Source organism: Rana temporaria, chromosome 4, assembly GCF_905171775.1.
Source record: "Rana temporaria chromosome 4, aRanTem1.1, whole genome shotgun sequence".
In the NCBI taxonomy this organism is placed as follows: domain Eukaryota; kingdom Metazoa; phylum Chordata; class Amphibia; order Anura; family Ranidae; genus Rana; species Rana temporaria.
In genome coordinates, this window is record NC_053492.1 from 116935867 (window position 1) to 116952236 (window position 16370).

Sequence of the window (16370 nt, forward strand, 5' to 3'; positions counted from 1 at the left end):
GAAGTCCCGTTTGCAGTTTGTGAGAAGCCATGTGGGGACACAGCAAACATGTGGAAGAAGGTGCTCTGGTCAGATGAGACCAAACTTGAACTTTTTGGCCTAAAATCAAAACGCTACATGTGGTGGAAAACTAACACTGAACATTACCCTGAAAACACCATCCCCACTGTGAAACATGGTGGTGGCAGCATCATGTTGTGGGGATGCTTTTCTTCAGCAGGGACCGGGAAGCTGGTCAGAGTTGATGGGAAGATGGAGCCAAATACTGGGCAATCTTAGAAGAAAACCTGTTGGAATGTACGAAAGACATGAGACTGTGGCGGAGGTTTACCTACCAGCAGGACAATGACCCTAAACATACAGCCAGAGCTACAATGGAATGGTTTAGATCGAAGCATATTCATGTGTTAGAATGGCTCAGTCAAAGTCCAGACCTAAATCCAATTTAGAATCTGTGGCAAGACTTGAAAATTGTTGTTCAGAAGCTCTCAATCCAATCTGACAGATCTTGAGCTATTTTGCAAAGAAGAATGGGCAAAAAATGTTACTCTCTAGATGTGCAAAGCTGGTAGAGACGTACCTAAAAAAAAAAAAAAAAAAAAAACTTGCAGCTGTGATTGCAGTTTTTTTTTTTTTTTTTTTTTTTTTTTTTTTTTGTGTTTATATATAATATATGTGAGAGAGAGCCATGTTTATAATTTTTTTTCCACTTCACAATTATGTGCCACTTTGTGTTGGTCCATCACATAAAATCCCAATAAAATACCTTTTATGTTTTTGGCTGTAACATGACAAAATGTGGAAAATTTCAAGGGGTATGAATACTTTTTCAAGGCACTGTACACCTTTTACCTGTTAAGAATAAACGTCTGGGTACAGGAGGAGTGAGTAATGAATCTCAATTTACAGTCTGGGGAGTGCTGTGAGCAGGCAGGTATGTTTTACTGCTGAAGACATTGCATATCTCTTCTGAAATAAAATGCATGTTTGCTCACAATGTGTCATAGCAGAGTTTAAAATTTGCAGGCTTTTCTTCACGCAGTGATTCTACAAGTAATGCACTTCCTGTTGTAGGATAAGAACACTCGCTGGACTGATCTGTGGAGGAGAAACTTTCTGACCCCTGGACAAGACTACAGAACACCTCCCTTTCTTATTCTACCTAAAATAGGTGGTGTGTCCTATAGTTTTACATAGGTGAACTGGGCAGGGCACACAAAAGCTCACTGGGATTTTGGTAGGGTGTGTGTGTGTATATATATATATATATATGTGTGTGTGTGTGTGTGTGTGTGTGTGTGTGTATGTATATATATATATATATGTATATATATATATATATATATATATATATATATATATATATATATATATATATATATAATTTTTTTTTTGCACTTATCGGGCAGATATTAGACAACACTTCTAATTTAATAGACCAAGTGTGGGGTCCCTTGTTGTAGTTTACATACACTGACTACTGCAAGACATTGCTTTTAAAAATAATAAGATGGAATTGGTCTTTAAGCACTGGTTAACGCTGACAGCAGGAATAAAATCGTGTGATTTAAGCTGAATTTGCACAATTTCATTCCCGCATGTCAGCCCCAAATTCGATTTCAGAGACATCTGTGCGGCACAGATGTCAATGGAAATCGCACCCCTTAGTCACCAAAAGTAGTACAGAAACTACTTTTGGGAAACAATGCGGCGTCGCACTGATTCAGACGGTGCAATTGCCACCGATTTGACATGTCAAATCGCTCCAACGTGAATCAGGGCTTAAGATGCTATTGGCTTATTTTTTATGAGGCATTTTCCAGTTTACACAGTGAAAGCTCTTGCTTGGCCATTACTAAGCATTGTTTACGTGTCTGTAAGAATATTGTGTTGTCACAGATATAAAAGCATGCATCTATGACTGCGCTCCACCATTTTACTGAAAGTACTCAGTATTAAACATGTGCAACCAATCGTATGTTTTAAAGCCATCTGTAACAATGGCAGGACGGCGCCCACATCAGAAGGTCCGGAGAAGGATGTGTATATTTTGGTGACAGTTGCAGCATTTTGAGAACAGGAGGTATGTGTCAGTGTTGGTGAGGTTTGTGATACAGGAAACAGCCATTAGTCTGTCTGTGAGCGATCCCACACTCCTCGCACAGCTTCCTTCCTGTGTAGCTCTGTCTGATCACATTTCAGGGGGCCTCACTTCTACATCCAGATCCCACAATCCCAGCACGGATCTGCCAGCATCCTCACACCATCATGTATGTATGTTGTCTCTCTTTCTGGGGAGCTCTCGTTGTTGTTTCAGCTACAAATGTTCTCTGCTTATGTCTCTGCTTCTTGTGTTTTCCTGTCTTCTGCGAAATGTATGTAATTCAATAGGTGACGCAATATATTCCACCATTCGGCGGCATGTGAAATGTAAGCATGCTGTTTACAGTTTGGGTGGTTTCCAGGCCAGTTGAGCTACTTTTGATTCTGACACACGTTTCTACTTTTTGGTGACAACAAATCTACTTTCAATAGTGGAGTAACGCCAGTAGGACTGTAAAGCTGGGTACACGCTATGAGAAACGCGGAAGAACAATTCCGTGCGAGGCACAATTGTTCAATTTTTGCATAGTGTGTACACAACTTTTGACATCCGATTCGGACGTTCTAAATAAAAATTTTCAAAAGGGACAAACTCGCAAATTTTTTTGGACTTGAGGGATGGCAATTGGGAAATTGAGCAATTAAGTCAGGAAAGTTATCCACTTCAATACGGCTTTCTTTTGGTGTATGTGTTTATATATATATATATATATATATATATAAACATTTTTGTAAAAAAGCAATTTTTTTCCTTCACTGATGAGTGCTGATAGGTGGCATTAATGGGCACTGAAGGGCACAGATTGGCATCACTGGTGGCCACTGGCAGGCATCGCTGTTGGGGCTGCACTGATTATCAGTGCAGATCCTCCCTGTTGGGAAAGCTGCTTATCTGCTTTCCTCTCTTCACACGCTGTCAGAGTGCGATAACCGACACTTCCTTTTTACACTGTGATTGGACACAGTTGATCACATGGTAAAGAGCCTACGTCATAGCCTCTTAACCAAGATTGGAGATGTGGCATGTCTGAGGGACACACTGCACCACCGATCGCCGCTCTGGGTACTTCCAGGCGCCCGCACGAGTGGCCTGTTTTAAGGGACGTCATATGACGTCCATTAAGAATAATGAACCCCCCCCACCTGGCTGTCATTCTGCTATAGGCTGGGTGGGAAGTGGGTTAAAGTTCGGGTTTAGAAAAAAAAAAACACCCATACTCACCTGGGTGGAAGCAGCATTGATCCGATGCTGCATCTGTCCCCCGCCAGGTCTGCACTGAGAACTGAGCAATCGTACACCATTGATCGCTCAGCTCTCCCCTCCACTCTGAGTAGAGAGTAATTACTGTCAATCTCCAGCTCTATGATCTCCTCTCCAGCTCTCACTGGAGTGCCGGTGTAGTGTCAGATTCCGCTCCCCATCACAGATTGCTCCGGAAGTGACGTTTCCCCGCCGCCATCTTGCTACACCCCACACCGTTGCACAGTAATGATAGTGTGAAGGGGGCAAGCGGACATCTTGTTACACCATAGGAGTTTTAGATTTCAGTTATTTTCAACACAACGGAGCTTTTAATGCTTAAATACAGTGTTTGTAAATCCAACGGACTGTTTACATGTTAAATGTGAAAATCGGAGGTGTTGTGTCACAATAGCAACCATGTAAGGTCAGCATGTTTGCTGCTGCTTTAAAAATTTAACATGTAAACAGTCCGTTGGATTTCCAAACACTGTATTTAAAGGGGGTGGTTCCCCCTAAAACACATTTCTAACAATAGATTCGTAAGACCCGTTACACTGCGGGTAGGCTGGCTTTTTTTTTTTTTTTTTTTTTTTTTTTTTTTTTGTACATACCGAGATCTCGGCGTTTCGTCCCTTGTCGGTGGGCGTTCCTATTTGATTGACGTTCCTCGGACGGGCGCATACGTGACGTCACGACTTTCCGAAAGAAGCCGAACGTCGCTGCGCAGGTGCCGTATAGAGCCGACTCTATACGGCGCCTGCGCAATGACGTTCGGCTTCTGTCGGAAAGTCGTGACGTCACGTATGCGCCCGTCCGAGGAACGTCAATCAAATAGGAACGCCCACCGCCAAGGGACGAGACGCCGAGATCCCGGTATGTACGAAAAAAAAAAAAAAAAGCCAGCCTACCCGCAGTGTAACGGGTCTTACGAATCTATTGTTAGAAATGTGTTTTAGGGGGAACCACCGCTTTAAGCATATAAGCTCCGTTTTGTGTTGAAAATAACTGTGAAATCTAAAACTCCGGTGGGTGTAACAAGATGTCCGCTTGACCCCTTCTCACTCTATCATTACTGTGCAATGGTGTGGGGTGTAGCAAGATGGAGGCGACGGAACGTCACATCTGGAGCAATCTGTGACGGGGAGCCGAATGTGACAAGAGGGGCTGGCTGGCTCAGTCTCCCAGCAGCTCCAGGCCTCGGGGTGTATTCTGGCTGTAATGTTGGCATCGAGTTAAGTGCCTAGACCAGCTCTCTTATTAATCAAAGAAAATTCACAGATCCATGCTTTTTTTTTATTTTTATTTTTTTATTAATCGACTAATTTTGATTAATTATAACGCATATAAATTTTTCAGATCACCACCATATATAGTCCCCACTGTAATAGGATCAGCAGACATCTCCCCCACTGTATAGGAATATTAGTGCTTGCTTAGTCTTACCAGAGAAGCTGGCCGAACACGAGCAGTTGAGGCCAGGTGATGGATGACGTCAGCGCACCTCTCTAGGCGGCCCCAGGGTGGACCAAGATGGCCACCGCTCCGGGAGCTAGGCAGAAGCCGCGGCCTTTCCTATGGCGAGGCAACAGCGGAGCTTCGCGGATCATGTGGTGTGCCGATTTGCATATGGTGACCCGTTCTGATCACGGATCATTTACAATCCGTTGTACCGATCAAAAAAATGAACGATTAATTGAGGAATTGATCTTGAATTTCCACAGCCCTAAATATAATACCCACTGCCTGTTTGTCTGGTAAAAAGCCTAGGCTTATGTCCCTCTGCCTCTCTCCCTCTCTCCCAGGAAGGGAAAGGGGGGGGGGATGGGTTGAGTCATAAGAGTACCAATGAGAGTAAACGATGATTGCACCACACATGTAAGGAACCGGCATTAACGTCAGAACATTTATTCTAGTGCCTTAGCTCATGTTTTTAACTCTAAACTGATAACTTGAAAAGGATGTTAAAGCGTCGCCTGTGGGCAATGTTAAGGTACCGTAGTTTGTCAATTTTAAATCTTGACATGTTTGGTCTGTATTTACTGGGCACAACATCTTTTATAGTTGCCCAAAAATGGGTAATATATTGTGTTGTGTGCACTTAAATTATTTTGTGTATTTGTTCCTGAAAATTTGCATTTGATAAATGGCTGCACAATTACTGTGTGCCAAAATTTAAATGGCCGCCATTTTGTTCTCTAGGGCCTTTGCCTTAATAAAATGTATGTTTGAGGGTGCTAATAAAATGCTGATTATTTGTTTAACATGTATGTGAAAAATGTTGACAATGTCCTTGGTAGGTTAAGTTTGTATCCTTCGTTTTCCATTCAATAGATTCCTACTATTTTAACACACCAATAATGGGTATTGTTGACTGCAGGTCAAAACAAGCATATACTGTATTTATTGGCATATAACACTCACTTTTTTTACCCTTAAAATGGAGGGTAAACTGTGCCTGTGTGTTATACGCAGGGGGCCGTGGAAAGTTTTTCCCTGAAAATTCCCTCTTAAAGGGAGCGTGTTATACGCCGATAAATATGGTAATTATTAACTGTAAAGGTAATAGTATGAGGAGGCACAATTTCAGCATCTTAAAGTTACTATAGTCCATCTAATAAAGCAGAAGGCCATGCAGATATTCCCCAGACCAATAGAAGCCAGGTAAGCAGTCATCAGTTTATAGTACGTAACCCCGACTACAATATATACCAAGATTAATATAAAAATGGCGCAGGAAAAAGGAGTAGGAGATGAGAATGGAAGAGAAAGTTTGAGCACCTTTTGTGCTCTTAGAAATATTAAAATAATTCTCCTGTCTGCAAAGGCTTTTATTTTTTGTTTTTGTGACCGCTTTATAAACCAAATGGACACTTGCAAAGATTTTTTTTTTTTTTTTTTTTTTTTATTAAGGTACCGTATTTTCCGGCGTATAAGACCACTTTCTAACCCCTTAAAATCTTCTTAAAAGTCGGGGGTCGTCTTATACACCGGTAACCTAACATCTTACCTTACCAGAATCGCGGCCGTACGATTTTTCAAAAGCCGCGCCTCCGACGTCTTCTGTTCCGTGATAGGCGGAATCTGATTGTGGCTTTACTTGCCAAGCATTTGGTCCATCGAGTCCTGAGATACCCTGCACAACTAGCCTCTCTGCCCTGCTTACTTCACCTTTAGGTTAGGCAATGTTTTTTCATCATCCATCAGATACAATAGCTGGATACACACTATACTATTTTCTGTAGATTTTTTTTTTTTTTTTGTTATTCAATTTTTCCCCTTTTATATTTACCAACCGTATAATATGAGGTCAAACCTTAAGGCTTCATTTCCACTGACATTTTTACAGCCACTTTTCTGAGCGTTTTTTACAGCTTAAAAACGCCTGTCCATGTTATTCTATGGCATCATGCCCACATAGGCGTTTTTGAGCTGCAAATGGCATAGGCGTTTTTGAGCTGTAAAAAAAACGCAGGACCAGGGCGTTCTGAAGCTCCAGAGTAGAGCTGTAAAAACGCCAGATGTTAAACGCTCAAAAATGCGCAAAAACGCTCAAACGCTACCGCGGCATTTTTAAAGCTGCAGCTCACAAAAACATTTTTTTTTTTTTTTTTTTTACAAAATACACATGGACAGGCGTTTTTAAGCTGTAAAAAAGGCTAACAGTGGCTGTAAAAACGCCAGTGGAAATGAAGCCTTAGGGTTTTTATTTTTATGCAATCAGGCAGGCACTTGCGCTACATGGTTTTGGTAAATCTAAAGGAAATCGGACAACAAAAGTTGTATAGTGTGTATGAGGTCTTTGTCATTTTACTAAACCGCACTGGAAAAATTGCTGTTATAATCTGCTAACTACAGGGGCATCATGTCTATTTTTCACTATGTTCGGTGGTATCAAATTCTTCAAATGTCCTTGATGGCAGTCATCTTTGTCATTTTTATTATGTTAATTGTTCTTTTTTTTTTTTGTCTTGCAGCTTTCTTGCCATAACTGAAAATGTCCAAGGTAAGAATAGTGGTGATTTACAGTATGTGATCCGACGTATAAATATATGGGCCTTATCTCATTGTCGATTCTGCCTCTGGTGACAGCTCACTTGGCAAGCTTATGTAATTGCAGTTACTAGCCAAAATGCTGCAGAATCTTTGGTTAGTAGAGGCAGCAGCCAGGCATTCTAAGCAATTGAAATATTGCCCCAATGCATCAAATGGCCCGTAGCTGGGAGAAAAAGACTGGGATTAGGTTATAAAGATTCGTAGTTGACAATTATGTATAAGAAGTGTGGCCAAACCTTTTTTTTGGTCATACTTCTCTTTTGGGTCACATGAGTACACTTACTTTTGCTTACCTGTGATCTAGTGGTCTGAAGCCTGCTGTAAGCTGCCATGGCAGAGCCGCTCTAGGGGGAGCCCAAAACCTCTGAAGCACACAACCCTGTTAGAACCTTCAGGTGCAGGCTCTGCAACGAATTAGGAGAAAGAAGACCATTGAAGTCCTCTTTATTACATCTTGAATAGCAAATAAAATCACTTCATGTTAGGCAAAGACAGGGGATATGCAGCTGACGCGTTTCACACCATATATTGGTGCTTGGTCATAGCTAAAATATCATGGTCTGACTTTTTTTTTATAAATAAAAAAAAAAAAATTATATATATATATATATATATATATATATATATATATATATATATATATATATATATATATATATATATATATATATATATATATATATAATTATAATGTCTGTCTCGCCCTACACAATCAGACCTTGAAAAGGAAAAGCACCTGGAGGAGGGAGACAATGAGAAGTGTCAGTGTATATAAATTTATCTATCACATGTAATGCACACATGTGACTTCTCATTGCCATCTCAAAAAATCTCTCCTTCAAAGTGCTTCCAAAATGACCTTGTGCAAATGATACAAAATCGCAACATATCCTAGGTGATAAACAAAAAATCACCGATTTGCTGTACATGTTCTGAAAATAATTAATGTATAAAACATCACTAAATACAGATATGGACCAAGCCTGATTGTGTAGGCCAGGTCCTTTCAATACATTTTTACACTGATTGGCCATGTAATTTCATTGTGTGTGTGTGTGTGTGTGTGTGTATATATATATATATATATATATATATATATATAATACACATACAATGATATTTTAGCTATGACTAAACACCAATATATGGTGTGAAACGCGTCAACTGCTTATGCCTTTGCCTAACATGAAGTGATTGTATTGGATTTTATTTGCTATTCAAGATGTAATATAGTTCCCCTTAATGGTGTGCGGCCATCCAGGATTGTTGTTTTTCTCCTAGAGCCACTCTAGGCTCGGCAAGGATCCTGACTATATTGTCAGGACCCACCTAACTGCCTAATGGACAGCTGGCTCTGGCACTCGGCTAAAAGTCAAAGCCTGCTGCGCCCGTCCCCTCTCCAGCCCAGCACCCCAATGAGCAATGGAGGAGCAGATCAGAGAGCGGTGACCCGACAGTCGTCTGTTTCTGCCCAGGGCTGACCGATCGGCAGTCATGTGATTGCTTATTTCTCAGGCTTCGAGCCAGTGGGGAACAGCTGCAGCATCAGATCGAGGTTAGTATGGATGTTTTATGCAAACCTTTCTCCTTTTTTTTTTTTTTAAATCAGAAAAATGGTTTATTGTGCCAATACAATAAAATACAACAAACAGATCCACGTATTGCAAGTCTGAAAATAATAGGATTACACATACACAATCCATATAATGCCTTGGAGGCACCAAAATTGTACACAAGACATATATAATGACATGAACAAAGTTTAAACCGTGCTGAGCAGGCAGAGACAACCCCACCCTCCAACACCATCACTCATGAGGCCAACGGGCCTCAACTAAAACCTTGCATCCCACAGTCTGCCCACAAATTCAACACCCAGTCCCTCCATTGATCGAAGTACAGGGCTTAAAATCCAGTTATTACGTAGTACACAAATACAACAAAGCTCACATTAACCTCTAGATTGGAGATGTTTCTCACATCTGCAAAAGTCGAGACATAATTAGTCTCGGGGGTGCTAATCCCGGGGTCTCCATCCAGGGCTGCCAAATGGAATTAAATTTCCGAACTGCTTTTCTATGCTGATAGGTATAGTGCTCTCTTATAAGTATAAAATTAACTTGCTCAATCCATTGTTTCTTGGTCGGGGCATGTGGGGACAACCAAAATCTAGCTATGAGTTTTCTCGCTATGTACAGAAGCCTGATAACTGCAATATTGACTGGGTGAGGGTAAACCTCTTCATCCACTGCACCTAATACACATATTAGGGGGTCCAGCGGAACCCCAACTTGAAATGTGGAAGAGATAATCTCCGTGACATTACCCCAAAACCGGTGCAGCTTGGGACAACGCCACATCAGATGGATAAGTGAACCCTCCCCCCCACAGTTTCTAGGACACAAAGAAGAATCCCTTCTTCCCCATCGGAATAATTGAATCGGCGTGCGATATGCCCTATGGAGCAGGAATAGGTGAGAAAGCCTGTGAGACTGTGAGACTGATGTATGAGGTCCTGCTTGTAAACATATGTCCCATGTTTCCCCATCAATATCACCCAGGTCCTCCACCCATCCTTTCTCCTTTTTTAAAGTGCGTTTTCCATAACCGAAATTGTATTTATACACATCCTTCGAAATCCCTGGGGGCTGTGGTGATGCCTTCTTATGACATGGCATGGGAGACTTGTGACGTGCACAAAACGGCTGCCACACACACAGCTATTTGTGTGCCCAGTACGCATGTCCATTTCAGGAGGGGGGGATACATTCGTTCTCCATTACCCCACTGTATGTAGGAACGTAGATTCCCTTGCTTGCTTCTGAGATAAACTGATGTATAGTGTGAAAAGAGCATGACTGCAACTAAGTTGCACTGCTCATTCCAAACAAACAGAAGTGAGAGGGAAAATAAGATTCTCGGGAGCTCCATGGAGGATGCTGAAAGACACGGTAAGAAAAATAAACAATTTGATGAAAAATATATCGCCATTGAATGGTGAATGTGTATTGATTATATTTGGACAGTAAGGATATTATTCAGTGTCTCTTTAAGCTGGGTAAAATGGATTCTAACAGTAGGAGACCTTTCCCATTGAAGAATAGATGTGACCAAAGTCTGAATGCACTGGTGAATGTTGCATGCATTTTATAAATATGCTCAATGATTCCATCCACTGATTCCTGTGTCACTTACTACTATGTCCTGTAGTAATATAGGGGCCCATGAATGAAACCACAGAGCACAGCAGGGGACCAGGTATCTGATACACCAAGAAGTGTGTCGGATCCTGAACATTCTACATGTAGGGGACACTGTTTTTTCTTAAGTCATTTTAAGTCTAGTGGACGGTTTAAACTAAAGGATAAGCTCCCCAGTCAGCGACGGTCTGGGAAGCTCACCTAGGCCGCCGCCGGGTGTACCAAGATGGCCGCCGCTCCGGAGCTTTTCCTATGGACTCAATCCGCGGATCGAGTGGTGTGCCGATTCGCGGACATTGACACGTTCGGATCACGGATCAATGACGATCCATTGCACCCCTAATTTTCAACATAAACTGAATTTTTGAACGTTTGTATTGCTTACATATATACAAGCTTTTTAACCAGCAGTATAGATTTCTGTGTGAGAGAAGCCCTGTGTCATTGTTCATTTGCAGATCTTTGTGTGTAGAACTCATGAATTTCTCAGGTGTAGTTCTATAGCAGCTAAAGCCCTACCTCCCAATCTCAGCTGCAGCAGCACAGTAGGTACTTTGTAGAGCTTGCAGTAGTTTTATCTTCTCCATTGTATTCTGACCTTTTCAGGTTACTCCTGGAAACACAATGCCCCTGTTGTATAGTGAAAACCTCCCTGCACCTGTGTTCAGCTCAGTAGTATTAAAACATTGGAGAATATTTACTGTCTGGATAGATCAAAGTCTACTTGCAGAATGTAATGGGGTTCATATATTCCCATCAAAACCTTTTTTATTACTGTATGTATTTCTAGATTTTATCAGCTCTGCAAGAACAAAAATGTATCTTTATTTTATTTATTTTTTCATCCCACCAGCAGGCTCAGTTCACAAACCCAGAGACTCCAGGGTATGTTGGATTTGCAAATCTCCCGAATCAAGTTCATCGTAAGTCTGTAAGGAAGGGATTTGAGTTTACACTGATGGTTGTAGGTAAGTGTTCTACAGAATTTTGCAAGCCTAATGCCATTTAAAAATAAATAAATAAATAAAAAGATGGGTAAAGCAATTTTTCCCGGCAAGCCCCTAGGTCTGTTTCACATGGGCTTCAGCTTGTATAAGAGCAGTGTAAACGGCAAGCTTTCACAAAGCATTAAAGGGTTTGTAACCCTTCTAAAAACTGTCAGTGCCAGCCTCTTCCTTTTTTTTTTTTTTTTTTTTTTTTTTGTAAATATTTGTGTAAATGGAAGCCTCTAAATACCGTTTTTCAGATGTCTACAGGCCGGTCACGTGACTCCAAACTGCTATTTTACTCCGATGTACGGGCTAGAGCCTGTGAGGTTATGTGACCGCTCTGCTGGCTGCTTGGCCCTTTCCGCTGTATCCCTTGGATGGGGGAGCAGGTGTGGGCGGGAGTCATGTGACCGGCCTGAAGGGCTCTAAAAAATGATATTTAGAGGCTTTATTTTTCATAAATATTTACAGTGTTATGGCTACATAAATGCTGGACTGTCAGTGACAGCGTAGGCGGCTCACATACAGGGACTGACTGTCGGGGAGGGGGGAGAGGAGGACAGAGGAGAGACAGGAGAGCTGCCGATGACGAAGGCATGTAAACTGGCCACGGTGTCAGAGCTTAACAGCCATGATAAACCCTGGTCTGTTAAAAAGGTGGAGGGTATAGCCAGGCAGGATCAGCCAGGTATTTCAGGTGAAACAGGGGGCCAAATTACACAGCGCATGCACTGTGCTATATAACATGCTTTGAAGGAACAGGATCCACATTTAAATATTTTTATTTATTCTTGGGGTTGCAAATGCTTTAACAGAGCTTTTAGCAAATCTTTGTTGAAGCTTCTAAAGTACCATTCAGCTCCAGTTTGTAAATGTTTAACACGGATCCTAATGGGAATGTTGATTACCACTCTAAGCAACGCTTTCCGCAAGCTTCAAGAAGGACTGTAGCCTGCTAGCAGCTTGTTTAACCACTTACCAGGCACTTTCGCCCCTTCCTGCCCAGGCCAATTTTTAGCTTTCAGCGCTGTTGCACTTTGAATGACAATTGCGTGGTCATGCAAGGGCTTTCTTTTGGTGGTATTTGATCACTGCTGTAGAGCAACAAAAGATCGAAAATTTAGAAAACAAATAAGTGTTTCTTTTGTTTGTTATAAAATTTTGTAAATACGTTTTCTCCTTCACTGATAGGCAGCACTGATTGGTACTTATGGGTGACACTGATAGGTGACATGGATGGGCACTGATAGGTGGCACTGCTGGGCATCTCTGAGACATCTGGCAGACATTCGTAGTGGGCACTGACTGGCACCATTTCTGGGCACTGTGTGACATCCATGGGGGACATACCTGGTCATCCCATGTGTGCTGGTGGTTCTGGCAGAATCCTTGGTGGTCCAATGTAAGCATCTGCAGGGAGGCTGCGCTGATAAACATCCCCTCCCCCCGTCAGTGCTGCCTTTCGGCTCTCCTCTACTCGCGTCAGTCGATAAACTTCCTTTTTACACTGATCAGTCGTGATTGGATATAGCTGATCATGTGGTAATTTTTTTTAGTATTTTGGATAGAGTAGAGAAGGGGTACAACCCCGATCAGGTTTTTACTGCTGTGCCAGGCCTCCGCTGGAATGATTTGCCCTAATTTTCTTTTCTAGTTTTTAGTAGGTTAGGGAAAGTCCCTATTGTAAATTTTCTCTCGCTTAGTTTCCTGAATTGATTGAAAGCACAATAGGAAGTGAAGAGAAATCCCGAACTCTGAATAGCAGTACAAGGGTTCTAACCTGTGTAATGCTGTAAATCATGTAGTTCTCTTTTTGCTGCAGTATATGAATGGTTGTTGTCTCCAAAGACAAAATCTGTACAATTGATGGTGTTGCACAATTTTAGGGTGAATTGTGATGTGTACAGTAAGAATGAGAGCTTTGTTCTAAATTGAGAAGTTATACTCCCATAAACCTATGTGCAAATGTTTTATTTATTTCTTTTCTCATCTCCATATTTGTATTTTATTTTTTGACATGGTTTATGACCCATTTTAGATGTGCTGCAATTTATCTTCATTGGAGAAATATCCCTTCAAGACTGATTGTGAAAGGGATAAACGTGAATAAAAACTCTCAAGCAGGGACACGGGAATGGATAAAATAATATTTATTAAGAGTGGTGAAGTGTTGAACTCCTCATTACATTCTTTTGCGTTAACGGACTAGGAATTGGGAAAGAAATCTCTTCCAATGAGATCGATGGTACGGCTGAGTTTTAGACAGATCTAAAAGTGTCTGCGAAAAAGCAACACAAGAAGCCAAGCAGTTCATCTACTGACGAGAATCATGCTGATGGAAGTAAAAATCTGTGTGCCAGAGAGATGCGCTCATCATTGTGCTGCTTCTCTTTTCACTGTCCAGTAACAAGCTGTTGACCGATCCTGGAGGACCTGGGCTCAGAGAAAGCAGGTTGAATAATACTGGCCATCAGACTGAAGACATCTAGTTGCAGAAAAATAACTAGATGTCCCCTGTGAATTTGTTTGACTGTAGTGGTACTCTATATGTAGCTTACCTTTTTAAACGTACCAAATCATTAAAACCTTAAGTTATTTAAAAAGTTAAACAAAAAATCAGATTTTTAGATACGCCAGAAGTTCATTCATGATTTCATAAGGTTCCTAATAACTCTGCATTTATTATAAGCAGACAAGAGTATCCTATAGGTATATACAGGTATTTTATGGAAATAGACCCTTCTAAATGATGATTTCTCATAGATGGATTTGAATGGCTTAAGATGTCGGCAACTGACTGCGACTAATCTCAGTTTTGTAACGATATGAAGCCTGCAAAACACATGGATCATGGGGCATGCAAAATGTCTTGGTTAATTGTCACTATCTTGAGGCCCATTAAATAAGTGGTCTTGTTATCTGCAAAGATGGTCAGTTATAGTCGCTGCCAGCAATTCTCACATGTCCACCAATGAACTGCCTTTCATACCAGATTTTTGGAACTTATTTTTATGTATAATTGGTATTCTGTAAGCAACACTTTTTGCGATCATTAAATATGACACACATTTTAAAGTTGGCACGTTTTTTGTTTTCAGCGCAAAGACAACCATGGTAAAACTGGCATGGATAGGTAGATTGCTGTATATAGTTAACCCTTGCCTCCATCTTTCCCTATCCCCAATAAACCACAATACTTGGCTGAATGATTTTAGGAGTTCATTCTGTAATATGTCATGGTGTTTTTCTTCAGGTGAATCTGGTCTTGGGAAATCGACGCTTATTAACAGCCTCTTCTTAACTGACTTGTATCCTGAGCGTGTGGTGCCCGGTGCAGCAGGTGATTGAACTGTATTTTATTTCAGATATATGCAAAGCAACATTAATGGTCATATGTGGCAATGTGTCTGCAATTCAGAATAGTTTAAAGTGGATTGTAAAGGCTTGTTTTTCTTTTTGTTATACATTTTATAATACTTTATACTTTTCAGCTCTGTGCAGTTGGGTTTGCACAGGGCAGCGCCGATCCTCCTCTTCTCGGGTCCCACTTTGTTGCTCCTGGCCCCTCCCTCCTGTTAAGTGCCCCCACAGCAAGCAGCTTTGCGACGTGGGGAGCCGAGCTTCAGCTCCATGTGTCCATTCAGACACAGAGCTGCCGTTCGGTCCCGCCCCTCTCTCTCCTGATTGGCTAACTGACTTTGACAGCCACGGGAGCCAATGCCGCTGCTGCTGTGTCTCAGCCAATCAGGATGGACAGTCCCGGACGGCCGAGGGACTCGTGGACAGAGATGGACCTCGGGTAAGTATTGGTGGGTGCTGGGGAGGCTGCTGCATAGAAGATTTTTATCTTGATGCATAGAATGCATTTAGATTAAAAAAATTCTACCTTTTTACAACTCCTTTTTAAAATTATTTTCTAATTTGAGAGAAATGTATGAATCTATTTCACCCTATATGTAAAGTAAAGGGCTTGGATACATGTGAAATCTTTATACCTGGCCATGTGTAAAGAAATGGAATCAAACCCATTCTTTAGGCGCACTGCATGCATCAAACCATTAAGTGACTCTAATCCTCTCCCCTCCACGGCACCATAGCACAGCAAGGTATCGCTGGAATGTTTTGAGTCCATTTGGCTCTGCACCGTCCTGCTTATTTTTTCCCAACTTGGTGTTCCTCTATTAGCTGGTTGGTGTTCTTGCGAATTAAGCATTTGTCAACAAGAGGTTGCCAAGAGCGGCAAAACCAGTGGTTCACAAAATGTAGGAATCTTGTGTGTACTGCCACTGGTTAGAGCATAATAACGTTATGCATCAGAGAGAAGTGCATGGAGCCCATAGACGTAAACACAATATTGGTTAGAAAACTGTATTCCCTCTGCTACCTAATGGTTCTGTATATATGACTATAGGCTCATCCTATTGACAGTTTTTAGTTAACAGAATGTCAACAATAGTGCATTCTGGTGATCGTTTTCTGGACCCCTGTGTGTAGACTTGATGAATTTCTTTGTGGGCTGGTTGCCTAAAATAGGATTTGCATTAGAGACTTAAAACACATAAAAGGGGAACAGAGATTTTGGTGGCAGCCTTAATAAATACAGCAGGATAGATCTAGCAATATAAAAGTGACTTGTGGTGGTTGTAGCCTTCAGATATTCCAGTCCACGTTGTAGACTGAAACACTTGGTGGCAGTAGCCTCCAGACATTCCAGTCGAAGTTGTAGATTGCAACACTTGGACATTGCAAAAGTCCAGATGGGGGGGAACATTGCATAAAGCC

General features: G+C 41.5%; 1 protein-coding gene across 2 annotated transcripts in view; it reads left to right on the top strand.

Moving 5' to 3' along the window:
* Nucleotides 1-16370, top strand: part of SEPTIN2 (septin 2) — a 66254-nt gene that overhangs the window by 16036 nt on the left and 33848 nt on the right. Inside the window, exons 1-4 of one of the 2 annotated variants that reach the window (XM_040348877.1) lie at nt 2197-2270; nt 7321-7349; nt 11453-11567; nt 14842-14928. In XM_040348877.1, the coding sequence (XP_040204811.1) occupies nt 7341-7349; nt 11453-11567; nt 14842-14928 (211 nt within the window). In that variant the 5' untranslated portion in view covers nt 2197-2270; nt 7321-7340. Of the gene's footprint in view, nt 1-2196; nt 2271-7320; nt 7350-11452; nt 11568-14841; nt 14929-16370 lie in introns of those variants that run through there. The other variant, XM_040348876.1, reaches the window with a different exon arrangement.